Source organism: Bombyx mori, chromosome 3 (assembly GCF_030269925.1).
Source record: "Bombyx mori chromosome 3, ASM3026992v2".
Lineage (NCBI taxonomy): Eukaryota > Metazoa > Arthropoda > Insecta > Lepidoptera > Bombycidae > Bombyx > Bombyx mori.
In genome coordinates, this window is record NC_085109.1 from 10046146 (window position 1) to 10069932 (window position 23787).

The 23787-nt window shown below is 41.5% G+C and overlaps 2 protein-coding genes and 1 long non-coding RNA gene across 5 annotated transcripts in view; 2 read left to right on the forward strand and 1 right to left on the reverse strand.

Moving 5' to 3' along the window:
- Window positions 1-10113: 10113 nt before the first annotated feature.
- LOC119630750 (uncharacterized) lies at window positions 10114-11028 on the forward strand. The gene has a single exon (XM_038021205.1). It carries the CDS (start codon window positions 10114-10116, stop codon window positions 11026-11028), a length of 915 nt encoding a protein of 304 aa, XP_037877133.1.
- Window positions 11029-12383: 1355 nt separating this feature from the next.
- LOC100302603 (enhancer of split mbeta-2) overlaps window positions 12384-23787 on the forward strand; it is a 261515-nt gene continuing 250111 nt past the window's right edge. For 2 of the 3 annotated variants that reach the window (XR_009976810.1, XR_009976811.1), the window contains exon 1: window positions 12384-14782. The gene's annotated coding sequence lies outside the window, so the exon portion shown is untranslated. The remainder of the gene's footprint in view (window positions 14783-23787) is intronic. The other variant, XM_062676340.1, reaches the window with a different exon arrangement.
- On the reverse strand, window positions 18811-22005 carry LOC134201508 (uncharacterized). The gene is made up of 2 exons (XR_009976846.1): window positions 19606-22005; window positions 18811-19177 (listed from the first exon to the last, which is right to left on the reverse strand). It is a non-coding gene; the product is annotated as an uncharacterized LOC134201508 (long non-coding RNA).

The window sequence follows — 23787 nt, forward strand, 5'->3', positions numbered from 1 at the left end:
TAAGAAAATATAGTTGTCACGTGCCCAATTAAATAAAGACGCAGTGATTGCTTTGACACGTGACCAAGAAAAATTAGGTATTTTTGTCGACACGTGTGCACAGATTTGACATTTCATACGTGACCTATCGAAATATTATGTAAATGAATTAATAACTAGTAGTGCCCCGGTTGAATTTATTGAAATTATAAGCTTATATATTAAGATTCTGTTGTCGAAGACTATTATTCATCTATAATCACAGATTTCGCCAAGACTATAACTAATAAGAGAAGTTTGACAATAAACAAATAGTATGCATGCGTGTGTGTGTCAAAGTACCATGTAAGTAGTGTGTGTAATGTTTTTTTTATTGATTTAATGTAATTTTTATGCAAAAATAATATGAACATTCTACATTCTCTATAAGGGTGGGAAATTTCATAATTCTCCGTCCGCGCAATTTTCGTAAAAAGGGGTGCAAAGTTTTTGCTTCACGTATTAATATATATTAATAACTAACTGACCCAGCAGACTTCGTAGTGCCTCAATTGATAAATAAAAGACCTAAACCTTTGTATAAAATAAACCTAAAACAAACAAAAGGAATCCGTCCGACGGGGGACACATAAAAGGAAAAATAAAATTAATATTTTTATTTAATTCATTTTTATCTAAACCTTTTAAACCTTCTCTGGACTTCCACAAATAGTTCAAGACCAAAATTAGCCAAATCGGTCGAGTCGTTCTCGAGTTTTAGCGAGACTAACGAACAGCAATTCATTTTTATATATAGAGATAGATTAATAATATGCAGATAAAACTACTAGCATCACGAGTTCTGCGTTTGATTCTCGACTAGTGTTAGCGTCTCGATTTTGTATCAGATGGGTTTAAGATACTTATAAAAAGTTAAACTCTCGACATCAGTATGTGGTATTAAAAGAATAGGTATTTTTTCATGTTTTCATACTTTGACTATCTTAACTATTGTTAATTGCTCTATAGTCATCAATCGCTATTATGTTTGCTATTGCTAGTCACACTTACAGATATTAATATCTAAATAGCTCAAAGCGATCACTCACAGATAATTCCAGCGGTTTACGGATAACATAATGACGTCATTAAGTCGTGACTGCGTGCGGAATGATCGCGAATGACATTCACGAATTATCATTAATGACCTAATGCTACTAATTTAGTACGAGTTAATCTTATGTAGACCATTAGTTCGGGCACAAAATGAGTAATCACGGTAATGTGTTTATTAACTATTGTTGTTCGCATCTATGTAGAATTTACTACAAAGTAATAAATAATCTATCATTTGTATCTGTGATGAGTCAGTCACAATGTTTGTCTATGTATTAATATTACCCCGCATTGTCCTCGCGTTATTAACAAAAAACTTTAATTAGCCCAAATAAATCAATCAGAGAAAAACAAAAAATGTAGTTTACCAAATTCCAAACTTACCGAAAATAAATTCATAAATAAAACCTACATTTTTGATTTGTTATTAAGTTTACTATAATGAAACATCATAATTCGAAATTAAATCAGCTACCTAATTAAATTATACATTTTATATGATTTAAAAGCTTGTCGTGAGATTTACATCTGTAAATTTATTTTATGAAATACATACCTTATGTTTTTTTAAATTATGTTTCTGAATATCAAGTTATATATTACTAGCTGACCCGGCAAACGTTGTGTTGCCTTAAATAAGATTTCTAGGGAAATTCTACTGTAGAAAAAAAAAACCTCATTTAACCACATAATACCTCATTATAAACAAAAAAAATATATCCAAAAAGTTAAAATAAAAAATATATGTTTGGGGTGGATAACCCTTTTCACTTAGGGGTATGAAAAATAGATAGTAGCCGATTATCAGACCTACTGAACATACTATTGATACCCAAATAAAACCAAAGAAACATGGCTGAAAAATGTATAGTATTGTATAGCTCTCAAATATATTAAGTGTATAATCTATGATGTATAGTGAGTAAGTAAGACAGGAGACCGGCTTCGTCCTCACCCCTACTACGTGATCTTTGCTGGATGAGTGGTGACATCTGGCGGGGATAGCTGATCGATTGATAGTTGATCAGTAGTCGACCGGCGAGGGCGGGAGATCAAATTCAATTTAAAAAAAATCATAATTAAAGGAACTTGAAATGATAAACTCTGAATAAGAATTTATCGTACTACAATTATAATATTTGATTGCCATCTTGCAACCTTATTGCGGATCTGTGCATAGAATAAAAAATATATTAATCGGGATGGAAAAATAGGGGTTGATCGTATAAGAGTGAAAATTGAGAGTAATATGATTTTTTTTTATTTTAAGTCATGACATATAAAATAAAAATCTTGCCAAAAAAATTAAAGTTTATAATTAACAAAAAAAAAATTGGGGTTGATCATAGAGGGATGAAAAATTGAGAGTAACATCAGATTTTTTATTTTAATTTATGACAAAATAAAAATGAAAATCATGCCAAAAAGATTAAAGTTTATAATAAAAAAATAAAAAATAGGGGTTGATCGTAGAGGGGTGAAAATTTCAGAGTAATATTATTTTTTTATTGTACGTCATGACAAAATAAAAACAAAATTCTCGCAAAAAATTTTAAAGTTTTTAATTAGCAAATAAAAAATAAGGGTTGATCGTAGAGGGGTGAAAATTTAGGGTTGTATGTATTTTTGTATGTTGTATCATAAAAAAATAAAAACAAAAATTTTTGCCTAATAAATAACAAATAAAATTTAGGGGTGGACTACCCCTAACATTTAGGGGGATGAAAAATAGATGTTGGCCGATTCTCATAGATACCGGATAAGCACAAAAAATTTCATCAAAATCGGTCAAGCCGTTTCGGAGGAGTATGGCAACGAAAACTGTGACACGAGAATTTTATATATTAGATTATATTTAGATGTGACTTGGGTGTTACCGCCACTTATTTTAGCTTGAAGCTTATTTGTGTTTTTATCCTACTCGCTAATCTTACTACTCTCAAATCTTAATCGCTGGTAGCCTAAGGGACTATTCCACTTACAGACTACTACTTACGGACCGCTAGGTGAGGCTAACACTGGCCCTAACAAGAGCAGTGCTTCGCTGAATCTATCACCGGATCGGAATCACGACCTTCTGATAATGGTCGGATATGTAGTTAGAAACGGCCACGATAAGAAGGTTATCGTGGGGTGCTGCTTGTTCAAAGAAGCGTTCTGACGCTTTCTTTAAATACTTACGTATCAGTTCTAATTGAAGCTCGTCGTGAAGATCTACATTCCTCACATACCATGGTGTTCCAAAGACTATCCTGCAGAAATTCGGGGGTTGGTGCTTCCCGCTTCCGTAGGTTTAACCCGCGATTCCCTACAAGTGACCCCTGGGTGGTGCTAAACGGGAGCCGAAAACATAACCGGTGGTAGGACCTAGTCCGACTGGCTGGCGACCACCCTCCAACTAGAGTCCGCCGCCAAATAGCCTAGCTGTGTTCCGGCGTGTGGGTTGGAGAGCCAGTTCTATCCCTTCCCTTTCCCCTTCCTTGTTGGGGTTGAGTCTTGGTGACGCCTGGAACTTGCGGAGCAGACGTGCGTGCGAACTCACGGGGCGTGATTGTTTGACGGGGGTATAGGGAGACCCAGTGAAACGGTACCCGCTGCCGCCCGCCGGTCAGTAGGCAAGGGCGGATCCAGCTTTGGCGCCAGGAGGGGGTCACATAGTCAAATTTAGATGCGTTCGTTCCCAAACGTTTGCCATTATACAAAGTTATTATATTATATTAAATTAATTAAATATTGAAGGATTGTAGTTACATAAAATCTGTATGGTGACAAAATATATAAATAAAATCATTATATTCAATTAGTGGTCCACCTAAGTCCTGGACCTAGCTCAGGGGGTGGTCATGACCCCCATGACCCTCCCCCTGGATCCGCCATTGTCAGTAGGGGACCTGAACCCGGGTGTCTCTACTAAACTCCGCCCCGGGAAGCTGTCCCGCCAACCGGTGTAAAATCCTGCCGTGCGGTCGTCGTGCCGGAGTCGGAGACCGGAGTGGATCCCGGCGATCGCACGCAGAGTGGACTGGGGGCCCTTCCATGCCCTGCGTCAGTCTCTCACGCAACCCGTGGTCGAGCACGTACTATGTTCCGCGCTTCATTCAGGTGTTGCCTCGATCTCACCTCCAACATCCTACCTCTCCTAATCCTACTCTCCGAAAACTTAAACATCATGAAGACGACAAAAAAAAAGAAAAGGGTTTCACAGGCGGTCCCCCATTCCACATTTAATGTGGATTTCAGCAATGTCAGGGGCCTACATAGCAACCTTGACGCCGTACACCACCACCTTGAGACGGCGCAGCCTGCCCTGCTTTTTTTAACGGAGACGCAGATATCTGCTCCGGATGATACCTCATACCTTGAATACCCCGGCTACGTATTGGAGCACAACTTCCTGCGTAAAGCCGGGGTGTGCGTATTCGTCCGGGCTGATGTCTGTTGTCGCCGTCTTCGGGGCCTCGAACAACGGGACCTGTCCCTCTTGTGGCTGCGCGTAGATCACGGGGGCCGTAGCCGAATCTACGCGTGCCTGTACAGGTCCCACAGCAGTGATGCAGATTCAGCTCTGTTTGAGCATGTGCAAGAGGGGACTAACCGCGTGCTTGAGCAGTACCCATCTGCGGAGGTGGTGGTTCTTGGAGACTTTAACGCTCACCACCAAGAGTGGTTGGGATCCAGAACCACTGACCTCCCGGGTCGGACTGCCTACGATTTCGCCTTGGCCTACGGCTTCTCCCAGCTGGTGACACAGCCCGCCCGTGTCCCAGATATCGAGGGGCACGAGCCTTCTTTGTTGGACCTTCTGCTGACCACAGATCCGGCCGGATACAGTGTGGTGGTCGACGTTCCGCTTGGATCGTCTGATCGCTGCCTTATTCGTGCTGCCGTACCACTCTCTCGTCCTGATCGTCGAACGACGACCAGGTATCGAAGAGTTTGGCGGTATATGTCAGCAGACTGGGATGGATTGCGTGAATTTTACGCATCCTACTCATGGGGGCGGTTCTGCTTTTCCTCTGCTGATCCTGACGTCTGTGCGGACCGTCTTAAAGACGTGGTGCTCCAGGGGATGGAATTGTTTATTCCCTCCTCTGAAGTGCCCGTTGGGGGTCGCAGCAGACCCTGGTATAACAATGCCAGCAGGGATGCTGCACACCTCAAGCGGTCCGCATACGTGGCATGGGATAATGCCAGGAGACGTCGGGATCCTAATATCTCAGGGGAAAGGCGGAAATATAACGCCGCTTCCAGGTCCTACAAGAAGGTAATTGCCAAGGCGAAGTCGGAGCACGTCGCTAGAGTTGGCGAGCGATTGAAGAGCTATCCCTCCGGGAGCCGTGCTTTTTGGTCGCTCGCCAAAGCTGCAGAAGGAAACTTCTGCAGGTCTAGTCTCCCACCACTGCGCAAGTCCGATGACAATCTGGCCCACAGCGCGAAAGAGAAGGCTGACCTTCTGGTCAAACTCTTCGCCTCGAACTCGACTGTGGACGACGGGGGTGCCACACCACCGAACATCCCCCGGTGTGATAGCTCCCTGCCGGAAATCTGCTTTACACAGTGTGCAGTCAGGCGGGAGCTCAGACTCCTGGACGTCCATAAGTCGAGTGGGCCAGACGGCATCCCCGCAGTGGTTTTGAAAACGTGCGCCCCTGAGCTGACACCTGCGCTAACGCGTTTGTATCGCCTCTCTTATTGCACTAACAGGGTTCCGTCTTCATGGAAGACCGCCCACGTCCACCCTATCCCCAAGAAGGGTGACCGGTCGGACCCATCGAGCTACAGGCCTATCGCGATAACTTCCTTGCTTTCCAAGGTGATGGAGCGAATTATAAATACACAACTCCTGAAGTATCTTGAAGATCGCCAGCTGATCAGTGACCGACAGTACGGTTTCCGTCACGGTCGCTCAGCTGGCGACCTTCTTGTATACCTTACTCACAGGTGGGCTGAAGCCTTGGAGAGCAAGGGCGAGGCTCTTGCTGTGAGCCTTGATATCGCGAAGGCCTTCGACAGGGTCTGGCATAGGGCACTTCTATCGAAGTTACCATCTTACGGAATCCCCGAGGGTCTCTGCAAGTGGATCGCTAGCTTTTTGGATGGGCGGAGCATCACGGTCGTTGTAGACGGTGACTGTTCTGATACCATGACCATTAACGCTGGCGTTCCACAAGGTTCGGTGCTCTCCCCCACGCTTTTCATCCTGTATATGAATGACATGCTGTCTATTGATGGCATGCATTGCTATGCAGATGATAGCACGGGGGATGCGCGATATATCGGCCATCAGAGTCTCTCTCGGAGCGTGGTGCAAGAGAGACGATCAAAACTTGTGTCTGAAGTGGAGAACTCTCTGGGGCGAGTCTCCAAATGGGGTGAATCGAACTTAGTTCAATTCAACCCGTTGAAGACATAGGTTTGCGCGTTCACTGCGAAGAAGGACCCCTTTGTCATGGCGCCGCAATTCCAAGGAGTATCCCTGCAACCTTCCGAGAGTATCGGGATACTTGGGGTCGACATTTCGAGCGATGTCCAGTTTCGGAGTCATTTGGAAGGCAAAGCCAAGTTGGCGTCCAAAATGTTGGGAGTCCTCAACAGAGCGAAGCGGTACTTCACGCCTGGACAAAGACTTTTGCTTTATAAAGCACAAGTCCGGCCTCGCGTGGAGTACTGCTCCCATCTCTGGGCCGGGGCTCCCAAATACCAGCTTCTTCCATTTGACTCCATACAGAGGAGGGCCGTTCGGATTGTCGATAATCCCATTCTCTCGGATCGTTTGGAGCCTCTGGGTCTGCGGAGGGACTTCGGTTCCCTCTGTATTTTGTACCGTATGTTCCATGGGGAGTGCTCTGAGGAATTGTTCGAGATGATACGGATGATGGTTGTCTGGAAGAGATCGCTTTTAGCGATAAGACCGCCAATTGTACTTTTTGTTTTTAATGTATCGCACTGTTCATTTGTTTTTTTTTGGTGTACAATAAAGAATACTCTCTCTCTCTCTCTCTCTCTCATCTCGTTTTTACCATCGCACCGTCCGCCACCGGAGTAGAGTTCATCCATACTACCTGGAGCCACTGCGGTCATCCACAGTGCGTTTCCAGAGATCTTTTTTACCACGTACCATCCGGCTATGGAATGAGCTCCCCTCCACGGTGTTTCCCGAGCGCTATGACATGTCCTTCTTCAAACGAGGCTTATGGAGAGTATTGAGCGGTAGGCAGCGGCTTGGCTCTGCCCCTGGCATTGCTGAAGTCCATGGGCGACGGTAACCACTCACCATCAGGTGGGCCGTATGCCCGTCTGCCTACAAAGGCAATAAAAAAAAAAAAAAAAAAAGAAACGTTATTAAATAACCCGGAGAGAGTCAATGTGTGTGCGAGTTGCGTGAGCGAACACTACACTTGCATAGGTCATGACGGAACGTATGCAAGTTTTGTAGAGTGTCACCTTGTTACAAAGGGACAATTTACTTCGCTTGCAAATCATGGGGTCCAAATATGAACAGTTACTTAATCACAAACCAACCCTGAATGCTTCAACCATCCAACGGTACAACTTAAAACCGAGTATCATAATACAATGCCTACATAACATTTTGGTACCTATCTTTGTCAATGTCCATTATAAAGTGCCTGTTAGTAGGGCTAACACTGGACTGTTGGAGTTTAAATTTGCTATAAACATGCATTCTCATAGACACTGAACTAGCGGGCCTAAATTAAACCCCTTGAGATAAGAGGAAGTGGTTCTAGTTAAGTCTCCAAGATTTGACTTAAACATTCAAACAAACATTGCAAGTTGTTTATGAAGCGACCGATAACTTAATCACCATTTAGGTAGGTACTTGTGTTTATCCAATCGTGGAATTGTTTCAAATGTTTTTCGTAGTGTACGATTTATGATTAAAAAGACACGGTGAAATTTTTGGTGGCCAACGAAATTAAGTTTGTGAACAACAGGGCGGGACTGTAAGTAAAAAAATTGCCAAAAATCTTTCTCGTACAATTTCGATCTTGTTTCGGGGAATAATCTGCCGATCCATCGTCCGATCCGGACGAATGCAACGCACGTGGTGCACTGATGTTCGAATGTTTGTCAGCAACTGTGTCATATTAGATAAATTATAAATAAACGCATCTATACTCATGTCTCGTGCGAGCTGTAGATAATGAGGTTATCATATCACCGAGGGAAGATTCCACGGCAAACAACAACTGTACGTACGTACAAACTATATTACGTACAAACACGCGATTTTCAACTTTAACGCTCACACAATGTTTTCATTTTCAGATGTGGCCGTTTTTAAATGTGTGATGAAATTATAAGGTCACTTTGATCATAGAAAACCGTATACAGATAAAGCTTCTTTGGATTACTGTCTTCCTTTCATAAGTTGCGAATTTATCGATTTTTTTATTAATTTCGGTATCCAGACTTCTAGTCTAAGCAATTTCTGCTGCTGTTCCCTATATTGTTGTTTTTAGAGTAGGTATTGAAGATAATTGTATGTTTGTATCCTTTAAATTCGTGTTCCTCACATCTGAAAGGGCGTGACTAGTACAATCCAGCAGCTCTTAATACTGCATATTATGAATTTGACTGAGTCGGTGGTGCAGTACTTAGAAGTCCCCCCCGGTCATCGTTCTCGTCGAACCCGTCGCTTGCGACAAAGGGCGACACACAGAAATAAATCAAGATCATCATCAATCTTGACATTATTTCTGTGGGGCGACAAATGTAGTTGTCGTGGCCTAACGGATAAGACGTCTGGTACATTCGTATGTAGCGATGCACCGGTGTTCGAATCCCGCCAGCAGGTACCTACTAATTTTTCCAATGAAATACGTATTAACATATTTTATGTTCACGATTAACTTCCACGGTGAAGGAATAACATCGTGTAATAAAAATGAAACTCGCAAAATTATAATTTGCGTAATTGCTCGTGGTAGGACCTCTTGTGAGCCCGCACGGGTGGGTACCAACACCCTGTCTATTTCTGTCGTGAAGCAGTAATGCGTTTCGGTTTGATTGGCACCCGTTGTATAGTGAGACCTCAGAATACAGAAAATTCTCTGTATTCTGAGAGTGAGACTAGAAATTATATCACAAGGTGAGTGGCGCATTTACGTTGTAGATGTATATGGGCTCCAGTAACCACTTAACACCAGGTGGGCTGTGATCTCGTCCACCCATTTAAGCAACAACAAAAAAAACTTTGCTTATTACAGATATTTGAAAATACGTATATACGGTATCAATTTAATTTGTGTTTATCTAAACTCCTGTGGGCCTATCCCACATTTCATGCACACAGATATACTCTTCACAATATAAAACTTATATAATATATTTATTTTATATAATTATTAATACACACAGAATATACATTCACACATATAACATATCTATTAATATATGATTACTACATTACATATAAAACAGACATACACACACGACAATTTATCGTACCGCGTTAATCAGCTGGTCGCCCGTTCGTTTGCGCTGTGGACACGCGCGCTTGAACGGAATGTCGCGGGTAGCTGGAAAATATACTCTTGCGCAGCTGATCGCGGCTAGCCACGGCAGTCGAAACTTACCTCGTACTGAACGCACGTCGCTATCGCTTATTGAATACTGTTTATTGTTTTCGAAGCTTTTGCCTCAATTTTGATAACACGCTTTCTTTGTGTTTATCGTAGTAGTATTGTCGTAAAGTGTAAAGTGTCTTCTGTGTACTGTTTATAAACTGAATATCTATCTGTGCTCGTAACCTTCAATTCTTCATAATTTTAATAATATAGACTGTGTTGTATTTTCGTGTGGACTAAGTATAATTGAATAAACATTTAATTGGTGTGCAAGGTGTCGTATTTAATTTATTATTCGAACACCGACGGCGCCTACTCAGGTACTTACTTACCTTTCCCTCAATTACGCTACAAGTCCGGACGACCCGTACATACTCCAACCACATCTATACGGGAGACCAACAATTCTCGTCTATACTGGTGACCCCGACGTGATATGAACACCATAATGAGCAGCAGTGATTCTGTCGCGACCGCTGGTTCTCATGGAGGTAGCAGCGTAAAACCCCGACGAACGAAAAAAATGCGCGTTTCCACTGTACACGATAACGACATTTTGCCGTCCGACATTCGGAAGTTTAATCTGAAGGTGCCTCCGTTTTCTCCCGAGGACCCAGAAATTTGGTTTGCACTTCTAGAAGGCCAATTCGAAAACTATGGTATTACCGAGGACCACATCAAGTTCAACAATGTTATCACTAACCTTGACATTCCTCACGCGAAGGCGGTAAAGGATATTATCGTGCATCCTCCGACCAACAATCGGTATGAGAAAATTAAGAGCGAGCTCATCAGACGTCTCTCCGCTTCCCATGAAAAGAAAGTCAAGCAATTACTAACTCATGAGGAGTTGGGTGACCGAAAACCATCGCAGTTTCTGAGGCATCTCATGGACCTGGCCGGACCGTCTGTTCCACATGAGTTCATCCGAACTATCTGGAGTAACCGCCTGCCGAACAGTATCCAGACGGTACTAGCATCGCAGCCTACCCATTCACTAGAACAGCTGTCGGACCTTGCTGACCGAATACAAGAAATAACTTCTCCATGCAACGTCGCAGCCACTTTGACATGCGGGACGAGTAGTGCCAGCCAGTCCAGTGAAATCGTGGAGTTGAGGAAAATGGTGGAACGCCTCGCATTAAAGCTCGAAGACCAGACTCTCGCCACAAACTGCTCTCAGAACCGTTCGAACCGAACTCGACCTCGGTGGCGTTCGACATCCCGCAGCAGAACACGATCTGCTTCCGACTATCGACGGTACCCCGTTTGTTGGTACCACGCGAAGTTCGGGGTTAAGGCAAGCAAATGCCAGAAGCCGTGCGACTACAACGAGTCGGGAAATGCCACAGGCAGTCGATAATGGCGACAGACGACTGCCTCAATTCTCCAGGTCGCCTCTTCGTAACTGACCGCACCACGAAAACCCAGTTTTTGGTCGACACCGGTAGCGACCTCTGCGTTTTCCCACGGACCCAGCTACGAGAGCGTCGTGCACCTACCAGTTACAAACTGACAGCAGCTAATGGATCAACCATTGACACGTATGGGTACTCGCAGCTCAACCTGGACCTTGGACTCCGACGCAACTACCCATGGAGATTTATAGTGGCTGACGTGACGAAGCCCATTATAGGTGTAGATTTTTTGTGTCACTATAACTTGATTGTAGATTGTAAGAATCGAAAATTAATTGACGACACCACTACCCTGTCTGTTCCAGCTTCACTGGCCTGTAATACTAACGGTATTCTTTCTGTGAAGGTTCCGACTGGCGATTCCCACTACCACGCTTTGCTTTCGCGCGATTTCCCTGAAATTACGCGACCAGCTGGTACACAACGTACGGTAAGCCACAATACACAACACCACATTAGGACTACACCAGGGCCTCCAGTCGCTTGTTCACCTAGGCGTTTAGCACCCGAGAAACTGAAGGTGGCAAAGGCGGAATTCGAGTCCATGCTAGCTGATGGTACAGCTAGACCGTCCGATAGCCCATGGTCATCACCATTACATCTAGCACCAAAAAAAGACAACGGTTGGCGCCCTTGTGGTGACTATAGGCAACTCAATGCCCGGACTATCCCAGATAGGTATCCAGTACGTCATATACACGACTTTGCGCACAATATCGCTGGTTGTAGTACGTTTAGCACCATCGACCTTGTTAAAGCCTACAACCAAATACCAGTCTGTGCCGACGATATACCAAAAACCGCGATCACCACCCCCTTTGGAATGTATGAATTCCCGTTCATGACATTTGGGCTACGAAATGCTAGCCAAACATTTCAAAGATTTGTAGATGAGATGATGCGCGGGCTAGATTTCGTTTACTGTTATTTGGACGATTTTCTCATATTTAGCAGGGACAGCATTCAGCATGAGCAGCATCTGCGCCAAGTATTTACCAGACTTAGGAACTACGGGATGGTAATCAACTTGTCCAAGTGTGTTTTTGGGGCTCCCGAGGTAACTTTTCTAGGTTACCGTATCTCGGAGAGCGGAACCAAACCACTGGACGAGAAGGTACAAGCCATCAATAACTTTCCCCCACCCAAAGATGTTAGGACGCTTAGACGGTTTTTAGGTATGGCTAATTTTTATAGGCGGTTTCTGCCTAATGCCGCCCAAACACAAGCTCCTCTTAACGCCCTACTTATGGGTTCAGTCAAAGGCTCCACTCCCATTATCCTCAATGACGTTGCTCTGAAAGCTTTCGCAGAGACAAAGGAAAGCCTCTCCAACGCGGCACTCCTGGCACACCCAGATTGTCAGGCTAAGCTGTCGTTGGTTACAGACGCATCAGATATGGCTATAGGGGCTGTTTTGCAACAGCTGAAAAATGACACGTGGGAGCCTCTAGGCTTTTTCTCCCGTAAGCTGAGTCCATCGCAGAACAAGTACTCCCCGTATGATCGCGAACTTCTTGCAATCTACGAGGCAATCAAGTACTTTCGACATATGCTTGAAGCGAGACACTTCACTATTTACACCGATCATAAGCCAATCAGTTTTGCCTTCCACGAAAGAAAACAGAATTGTTCGCCCAGGCAATTTCGCCACTTGGACTTTATATCCCAGTTCACGACGGATATAAGGCACATCTCCGGCAAAAATAACGTTGTGGCCGACACCTTATCTCGCGTCGATGAACTGGAGGCTCCAATTTGTCTCGCCGACCTCGCCAACGCTCAAAACTGCGATCCCGAACTGGCTCAATATTTAACGGACAGCTTATCTCTACGTCTCACAAAGATGGATTATCCTGGATGCCGTTATCCTTTGTACTGTGATATCAGTACACCGACACCCAGGCCATTCATCACAAAGGATTACCGCAAACAGGTATTCCAAAGTCTCCACTCGCTAAGTCACCCCGGCGCTTCCGCGACTGCCAAGTTGGTAGCCGATCGATTTGTTTGGCCTGGGGTCCGAAAAGACTGTAGAAACTGGGCTAGGTCATGTTTATCATGCCAACGCGCGAAGGTTAGTCGACACGTGTCTGCACCATTGGGCACTTTCGACGCACCAACTGCACGTTTCAGGTATGTCCACATAGACCTGATAGGCCCACTCCCGGTATCACAGGGATACAGGTATTGTCTCACGGCTATAGACCGGTTCACTCGATGGCCGGAAGTCATGCCCATACCTGACATTACCGCAGAAACGGTGGCTAAGGCACTGATTTCAGGCTGGATATCCCGATTCGGTTGCCCGACAGATATTGTTACAGACCGCGGCCGTCAATTCGAGTCCGCGCTGTTTCAGTATCTGGCAAAAACGACTGGATTCCAGCATAAACGCACAACTGCCTACCATCCCGCGTGTAACGGTCTTGTGGAACGTTTCCACAGGCAGCTAAAAGCTTCCATCGTATGCCACGCTAACGGCAATTGGTCAGAAGTCCTACCTTTTGTACTACTTGGTATCCGTAGCGCATTCAAGGAGGACTTACAGACTTCATCTGCTGAGTTGCTGTACGGCGAGCCGTTAAGACTGCCCGGCGAATTTTTCGAGCCGAGCACAGCCTGTACTACTGATTTATCAGATTTTACGGCTCGTCTACGCTCATTTGCCGAGAAATTAAAACCGGTTCCCGCCTCTCGCCATAACAAAGAAAAGATTTTTATTTTCAAAGAGCTCAAGAACGCGGAGTACGTCTTCCTACGTGAAGATGCTTCGCGTCCTCCTCTTACGCCAGCCTATACTGGCCCTCATAAAGTACTAGAACGACGTGACAAGACGTTCAAACTTCTGATCAAAGGTAACTCTGTCACCGTCTCCATAGACCGCTTAAAACCTGCATATTATCTTACCGATCATGAAAACCTGCTAGGTGATACACTTTCACCTGTCATACCTGAACCCGATGTTTCGGTAGCTCCACCACCTGACAGAACTGCACCTACAACTACACGTTCCGGTCGACATGTCAGATTCCCGGATTTTTATCGCCCCTAACCAGGTCTCTGGGGGGGAGTGATGTGGGCCTATCCCACATTTCATGCACACAGATATACTCTTCACAATATAAAACTTATATAATATATTTATTTTATATAATTATTAATACACACAGAATATACATTCACACATATAACATATCTATTAATATATGATTACTACATTACATATAAAACAGACATACACACACGACAATTTATCGTACCGCGTTAATCAGCTGGTCGCCCGTTCGTTTGCGCTGTGGACACGCGCGCTTGAACGGAATGTCGCGGGTAGCTGGAAAATATACTCTTGCGCAGCTGATCGCGGCTAGCCACGGCAGTCGAAACTTACCTCGTACTGAACGCACGTCGCTATCGCTTATTGAATACTGTTTATTGTTTTCGAAGCTTTTGCCTCAATTTTGATAACACGCTTTCTTTGTGTTTATCGTAGTAGTATTGTCGTAAAGTGTAAAGTGTCTTCTGTGTACTGTTTATAAACTGAATATCTATCTGTGCTCGTAACCTTCAATTCTTCATAATTTTAATAATATAGACTGTGTTGTATTTTCGTGTGGACTAAGTATAATTGAATAAACATTTAATTGGTGTGCAAGGTGTCGTATTTAATTTATTATTCGAACACCGACGGCGCCTACTCAGGTACTTACTTACCTTTCCCTCAATTACGCTACAAGTCCGGACGACCCGTACATACTCCAACCACATCTATACGGGAGACCAACAATTCTCGTCTATACTCCGTCTGAGTAGTTTGTTGTTAAGTCACCTTTTGATCTTTAGATAGTGGTTAGCGAATAAAATCAGATTCGTATCATAGCAATAATGTTGCTGCGATTTCGGTTGTTACATCAACGCTCCCGAAGTCACTGTAACGTAAACAAAGATAATATTTTAGAACGAAAATAATGCTTATTAAATTGAATTTGCGAAAATCAAAAGTTCAACCAATCTTGTAGCTAAATTGTATCTTAAGAATATGAGTCCGTGGCATACTAAAAGCCAGTTTGATTGGATATCGTGAGGTCCTAAAGGTAATAAAATGAAAAAAATATTATAACATAAAAATACTAATACTATTACTACTAAACTAGATAAAAAAGAACAAAGCAATTGGTATATTCTTGGATTTAGCTAAAGCCTTCGACACGATTTCTGTCCCCACTCTCATAACTAAGCTTGAAGCCGTTGAATTGAGAGGCAAACAGCTTTCTCTTTTCAGGAGCTACCTTACGAGAAGACGTGAATGTGTCAAAATCAGTGACGAACTCCTTATAGCATATGGAGTGCCACAGGGCAGTATTCTCGGCCCTATTATTAATATAATATATAAATGACCTATGTCAGCTAAATATCACAAACGGGTCTATTTGCACCTATGCTGACGATAGTTCAGGCGGTAGTTCTTTTGACGTTCAACAAGTATCTACTTTCGTTTATGTTGAATAAAAAATTTTTGATTTCAAATCCAAAGGATCAAAAAGAACTACCACCAATTCACAAAAAGTAGCCTCCGTCCTGAGAAGAACTGGCAAGAAACTGAGCGGGCATATGTTTTTTTTTTTTTGCAATGTGTACTAAAACGTAACAATTACTACGATATTGAAATGCCCGGAGCGAGTAACTCATTCCCACTTTGTGCAATCTTCTAGATAATCATTGACTTTATAGTAAGCTTTATTGCACAGATGTTCTTTAATAGTTTTCTTAAACCTATGTATATACATTACCTTGCCTATAATAAGGCGATAAATCGATCTATCTACGATTTATTTTCAGAAAATGTTGTTTTATTCGTGTTTTCAATAATCAATCAACTCTTTCCGATATCTATTGGCGAATAATAATACTATTTTTCTTAATTGAGGGCAACTAACTGCTTTAAAGACACAACAAGATGGCGTTATCAAAAAAAAAATCATCGTCATCATCTAGTAAAACTTTATACGTACCAAATATGCAATGTCCTTACTTAAAAAAAATGTTTCACCGCTACGTTCCTTCCTTCCATTTCGTCCATTGCTTCTCAGTTGGAATTCCAAAGAATCGCTTAGTGCTTAGCTCGCTTTGTGACCCTCTGAAAGGGAATTTGTAATATTTATCCATATGGATTGCTTCTTTGTCAGGTTAGTTTAAATTTATAAACAACTACCTAGTGATGTGGTTAATTGGATGAAAATCGATTACCTGAAACTACTCGCGTGCAACTTATCTTATATTCATCGTAATTTGACAGAATATGAAGTTACACCATAATCTGATAGATGGTTCAGGAAGTCATACGGAACAAATTTGCAAGAATTCCTTTTTTAATTACAGAGAATCAATATATGAAGGGTATGCTTGTTCTTAAGGACTCGAAAATTTTATGAGTATAATGCATGCGTGCCTTGAGAAATGTTTTTTTAAATACCTAGAAACTAGAAAATAAGTAGATTTGAATTTCCTGTATGAAGGGCGTGACATCTGTTGTCTTATATAATATATAATATAAATGTGTATATGTATGTAATAGATTTAGATTATATTATACTATGGTGAAATTTTATGGTAAATTTACTGGTGGTAGGACCTCTTGTGAGTCCGCACGGGTAGGTACCACCACCCTGCCTATTTCTGCCGTGAAGCAGTAATGCGTTTCGGCTTGAAGGGTGGGGCAGCCGTTGTAACTATACTGAGACCTTAGAACTCATATCTCAAGGTGGGTGGCGTATTTACGATGTAGATGTTTATGGGCTCCAGTAACCACTTAACACCAGGTGAGCTGTGAGCTCGTCCACCCATCTAAGCAATAAAAAAAATATATATTGTGAAATCGTTCACAAAGTTGAGACATAACAAAACAACGAGCACTTCATTTATAATTATTTATTTAAATAATTAAGAAATAAAAGTTTTGTCAATTGGCAATTTTGATTTATTTTCCAAATAGTATTCGTTGTTTGATTGCTGTTATACTTCCAGGCATAAAAACTTTTAAATAACCTTAATTTACATCCTCGTAATATTGAACTCTCATAACAAAACATTCTAGATTCGTTCTCGTCTCGAATCTTTGTTTACAATAATATTTTTGTGCTATTTTTAACATTACCAATCTTGACCCAAAAAGATTATATTTTCGGAAGCCGACATTAATATCAAGTTATTTTTTATTGCACAATATTATGCATTATCATTGAAACAGTCATCTTCATGACTTCGGTTGACCTGTAGGTAAATTCCGAAGTAAACATACAACAAATACGCCCTAAAATCCATTAATAACAGATAACACAATTAACTGCGTCTTAAAAATAGCCGCAAAAAGTTATTATTTAAACTACATATTATACAAAAATAGGAAACGAACTATAGATAATTAAATTAGCATTTATTTTTCTATTTAATGTTTTAAATACTGGTAAAATCCAGTTCACGGGGGAAGTTGTTGCGAAAATACTTGTAAATAGATCGCAATAGAATTTATTGTTTTAATTTTCATGGGGTCAGAGATCTATTTCCTGTTTGTGGTACGCGGTAATCGTAATGCTCTCTGCGAATAGAATAATATTGATATCGTTGTTACTAGATAAGATAAGATAAGTCTTTATTAACAATTTTTAACTAATGAATAAGAACGAAATTTCTAAGAAATATGAGTAATTACAATTAACACGTAATAATGTAAGTAATAACAGTTAATGTTGTGAAACCATTGCTTTTTTCTGAACGCTGGAAACGGAGGAGTGTGTGGTCTACTTGATGTTGACACCACCACTCATGCTTGTCAGCAATACCAGTGACATGTCCAGCCGTACAAAGCTTCAAATCGATCGGATATGTAGAGAGTTGTCGTTAATACAATTGTGATTTTGCAAATTGAGAAATGCGAACTAAGCAATAAAAAAAATAATGAATAAATTAATATGTAGTATTTCACGAATACCTATCTATTTATAAACAAGAACATCATCCTAAATTCCGAAGAAATACGGTAAATCCGTTTGCGCGCGAGATAAAAATCTAGACAATAAAATTTAGATAACAAAATTTTAATTCGAGGCGTGACAGTGACGAGTTATCGCCGAACTGTGACGCGGGTCTTATCACTAGCTAATATCATACCGAAATAGCGATAAGATGTATTTGTACCGTGTAAAAATTATGTTATAGTTTTAATCTTTACGGCACGGTAATAGACTACGCGAGTGGGTGGCACGTGATTATCCACAAATATAGGTATTGTTGGAGGTGTGGTTCGCGTGTGTGGTAAATACTTTCGGATATAATATATCATTGAAATTGTTCTTTTTTATATCTTTATGGTCGGAGAGTACATACCTAACGTCCTTAGTTTCTCATTAACGAAATATATTCAAGTATCTGAAAACGTATGTTTTGTTTCTCTTTCATTATTGGGTTCATATACCTACATACCCGTGTCAAAGCAGCGCAGATATATGAATTAAATGTCTAAATGTTTTAAATGCTAATTTTAAACAATAATAATAATTTTAATTTTACTAACATAGTTCTAAGTTTTACTCTACTTACAACATATGGACTTAAGAGGGTCTGAATTAAATGAATTTTATTTATTAATTTTTTTATTATTCAAGTTGGTCCGATTTTAAGATATTTATTCATTAAAAGAAACAATTTAATGTGTAATTGAGGAAAACAATGAATTCTAAAGGATCATATTATTATGCTTAGATGTTTATTTTGAATAAAAGTTACATTTTATTTCCATTGCTTTTATAATTAACTGACATATCGATAACAAAGATCTGATGAAAGTATGTTTATGCGCTAGGAAGCCCGGTCAAAGGATAATAGATAATCGACCGGATATTAATCAGAAGATCGGTTATGCGACTCCGGCTTTCTCGACTGATAACAGATACGACCCCACTGAACTTATCGCCGGATCTTCTCCGTGGGTCACGATTCCGATTCGGTGGTAGATTCAGCGAAGCACTGCTCTTGCTAGGACTAGTGTTAGCAAATTCTCTCAGGTAGAGGCCGTGAGCTCACCTAATCGTTCGGGCATAGCTGGAATTAGCATGGATGGAATTAGGACATAGCTCCTTAAGCTCCCAACGGATAGATAGAAACAAAAAAACAAAAAAACAGCTATATAAGTAAAAGAAAATAAGAAAATTTATTTCCTGTGAAAGATAAAGTGCACTTAAAAAAATATGAAAAAATGTAGCGTAAATGACAAGTATGCTATTTCTGCTATGACCTCGTAGGAGGTTCGGCCCCAGGCCTAAAAAATTGGATAAGACATTAGAATGAAGTCCCAATGCTTATGTCCCGAGGTTAGGGGTACGTCCATAGTGGTACGTGCGTTAGAGTTCTGTAGCGATTGTAATTTGTTGGCCCGAAAAAAAGCGTTTTAAACGGAATATGTTAGCGTCGCGTCGCGTCCTTTTTAAAATGCTGAATTAAAAAATTGCGTAATACATTTTATGACTCACATTTTACATTCATGAGACTATCGCACTAACGTGTCGTCTTGCACGTTCTCCGAAACAGAAACCAATGTAAATAGATTATTCGAATTCAATTAATTCGACTGAACTTCTTATGACTAATGCACGATTATATTTTATATTATGTTGACCTGCGCGGCGAAATCTGAAAAACAATTACGGAATATAACTTACGAGGCGTATGATGAATATCCGTATTTACCAAACGTTATCAGGTTTACCAACAAACTTTCCATTTGTTAGTAGACAAGGGACGGTGTTTTATTACAACGGCTCCTCTATATTTAGTTTTATCTACATTTCTGTCATTTCACGTCTCTTTGGCGTTTTATTGAGTGGTTCGGAGTTTTTAAAGTTCTTCCATTACAGCGGAAAGATGCGCCTTCCTTTCTAATTTATAATTTGAATATTAAGTGTGCTATCTATGTTTATAATACTTCTGTCATAAAGTTCAGTTATAGCTTCTAGTTTGTTTATGCTTAGTTGGGTGATTTCGCCTCACTCCTCCCCCCTCCAAAATAGTGTTAAGTATCCACCGAAACATCTAGAAATCCACAAGTTAATACCGTCATATTTAGATATTTTTTTTCCCTAAGCAAGTTTGTTTTTAAAGGCAAGTGAAGTAACGCAGCACCCGATGGTAAGTTATTTACCGCTGTTAATGGATGTCAGTAACGCCAATAGCTCAGCGAAGTTCCTGCCTACCGCTCTACGGTTAATACTCTCCGCAAAATCCATTTGAAGAAGGACATGTCATAGCGCTCGGGAATCACAGTAGAGGAAAATTAATTTCAAAGCCGTAGGGTAAATAGCCAAAAGGTTTTCGGAAATGCACTGTGGATATAGGTGGTATGAATGAGCCCTGCGAACCCACTGAGCTGCTCGTCGGATTATCTCAGTGAATTGCAATTCTGTTTCGGCGGTAGATTTTGGTACCACCACCCTGCCTTTTCTGTCGTGAAGCAGTAATGCGTTTCGGTTTGAAGGGTGGGGCAGCCGTTGTAACTATACTGAGACCTTAGAATTTATATCTCAAGGTGGGTGGCGCATTTACGTTGTAGATGTGTATGGGCTCCAGTAACCACTTAACACCAGGTGGGCTGTGAGCTCGTACACCCAACTAAGCAATAAAAAAAAATGTTAGCAGTTTTCTCAGGCCGAACCCCATGAGCCAAGATGAAGCCAGAATAGCCCCTCGGAACCATTCGTATTTAAGTTGGTCAAAAAAGAACTCTGCTATGTCGGGCAGTAGATAGTAGAAGACAATTCCTCTGTCATTCGCGAAGTAGCTATTCTTGAGTTCTTAGGTCTCCTTTGGAAGCGCTCGGATAGCTGTTAGCAAATCTCACCCCTCCTGGCTGAGCCCAGGCCCTGATAAAACTGGAAAGGCTTTCGGGCCACCAGTAATCTCTCAAACATAAAAAAAAAAAACGATTCATCAGAACACTCTCTGTGAAATATATTTTACCAATATAATACAATTGAGGATTCGTCAAGTCTCAAGGTGAACGGCGGAATTCATGTTGCTTTGTAACATCCTAACTTCGGCTAAAGTTCGTGCACATAGTGTGAAATGCGATTGTAAACAAATAAATAGAACATTAACCGGTAATTCTAATCTTATTTACAACTGATAGGCGCAGTTAATACAATGTGGATAGTCCGAATGGGTGAAGACAAAAATCAACATTATCCAACCATAATTTAGTGTAATAATTTATATTGAATGATAGCACACGAAGCACGTGCTGGACATGCACGGGACGTTAGCACATCGGCTTTATTGTAAATAAATTATCAGATAAACAACATTAAGTGAAGGCGTGATTGAAGTTAATCTATGAATATAGAGACACCTGCAGTTGATATGTAATCGATCGATCGATGAGCTGTTAACTAATGCGCGTGCTTTTGATAATGAAACATAAGTAGTCCGTGAAGGCGCGCACCGATATTTAATGAACATTGCACTATCCACTATCACGCGGATTTTAATTGTCCGTTAATAGTTTTGAACTTCTTGAATAACACATTGTTTTTATATTTGGTAAATGGGATGAAAACCTTACGGTCTGCTAAAATTCTATCGTTGTTTATTGGTTTTTATTTATTTATTTGTATAAACAGATTTTAGAGTTGAAATTTATTTAGTTTAGTGGTGGGTGGTGGCTTGACGCTGCCCCGGCATTACTGACGCCCACAAGCGAGGGAAACCACTCACAATCAGGTGGTCCTATCTATGCGCACACGCTACCAACTTCACTTTTTCTCCTACTTATTCGCCCCAGAACGACTTGGCGTCGCTCGGCGGAGCAGGAGCTAGGTGTCTTGGGCATGACGTGGAAGGAGCTAGAACAGACTGCCCAAGACCGATATAAATGGAAAAAAAAATTAGGTAATAGGAAATAATGATGATGATGATCTATTCGCTGGTTGTCTAAGGGGCTATTCCAGCTACGCCCGGACGGGTAGGTGAGCTCACGGGCTCAACCTGAGAGAATTTGCTAACACTAGCCCTAGCAAGAGCAGTCAGTGCTTCGCAGAATCTACCACCGGGTCGGATCGCGACCCACTGAGAAGATCCGACGAGAAACTAGGTGTTCTGTGTCTATGGGCTAGTTCGCTCGTCGAACTCTTCGTCGTAATCGACGAGTTCGAAGACCGGTGCTTGGGGTACTAAAGGCACCGAGAGAATAACTTCACGACGATCGTCAAGTCTGTAACATGCGGCCAATGTCACATATGTTCCACCGGCCTCACTTCGCTTACCACGATGCTAAGCGACCTATGTGCAATGTGATTGCCGTTGCCTTAAATACAAGTTTAAATAAAATTAATGATTTCTTTTCGTACACCATTGCTAGCCTTCTCTTCCTTAACTGGGCCGTCTGCTCGTCTGCCTAAAAAGCAATAAGCCCCCCTCTAGAATGTTCGTATAAATGTAGCGAATATGTATTTAAATATTTTACATTTATTAACAAACAGTTTTGTATTCAGTTTGTTATTTCATTAAAGTGTGAGAATGTAACAAAAAGCATTTTTTTTAAAGTACTTTAAAAGTGTTCAGGTGAAAATCATCTAATGATAACCGAGAAATATTCAATACAGTGTAAAACAAACTTAGAGTATACATAAACTATGTATACTCTAAGAAATCAAATGAAGCTTGTGAGAACCCCTGCAGTACATAATTTACTCGGTACTTACTTATGATAAATATCAGAATATTCCGTTTATTATCTATCGTGCAGTTATCGCGTCACTTAAGTGACGCAATAGGAAACGTACGAGTACTTTTATCGCAAGAAAATACTGTAATAGATTTTTCTTAGTTATTTGTCGACGCGCTCTGGATTGTTCTAGATGGCGGGTGTTGTGCGGGAACTGAAGGGATGTTTCCTTAGTGCTGTGACGTGCTATTCTTCATTTTATTGCACAGTCGATGTGAACCTGCTCATCTAGTGTTTAGTAGCCGAAGCTCATAGGCATCAACAACTCGCGGCTCGAGTTGGCTTGCCCTCTGAGTTTCTCGCCGGATCTTCTCAGTGGGTCGCGTTTCCGATCCGGTGGTAGATTCTGCGAAGCACTGCTCTTGCTAGGGCCAGTATTAGCTACACTCCCGGTTTGCGCCCCGTGAGCTCACCTACACGTCAAGGAGAAGCTGAAATAGCCTCTCAAGGCATAGGTAGGAAAAAAAGAGCTGGGTAGTGGCGTTTGCATTGTTCACGTCCATGCACTCCGGTGGCCACTTAACATGACTTAGCATGATTTTATCGTAGCAGAATTACGCACGACAGATTTTCCAGTGGGACACAAATATCAGATTTGCTTAAGGATAAGATATATAAATGGCCAAAGTTGGCTACGAAAATAGGATTAGGTGGAGATTTTAGGACGCTTAAATAAAAGCGGGCCTAATTAAAATAACAAAATGTTTATTTAATGTAAAAATGTACAGTGCTTTTTTGTTGTCATGGCGGGGTCATGGCCTCCTAGATTTCTTCAGTCGCGCATGCGCGTCACGGAACCAAATGTTTCATTACAAGATGTTGCTCTGGACTTATGCCCGTGGTTCGTTCTACTTGCTTTACTACCTACCGTTTACTAACTGCCCCACCGGGAAGTGGATAACAGTATGGCGAGATGTCGCATCGCCGACGTCCTTGT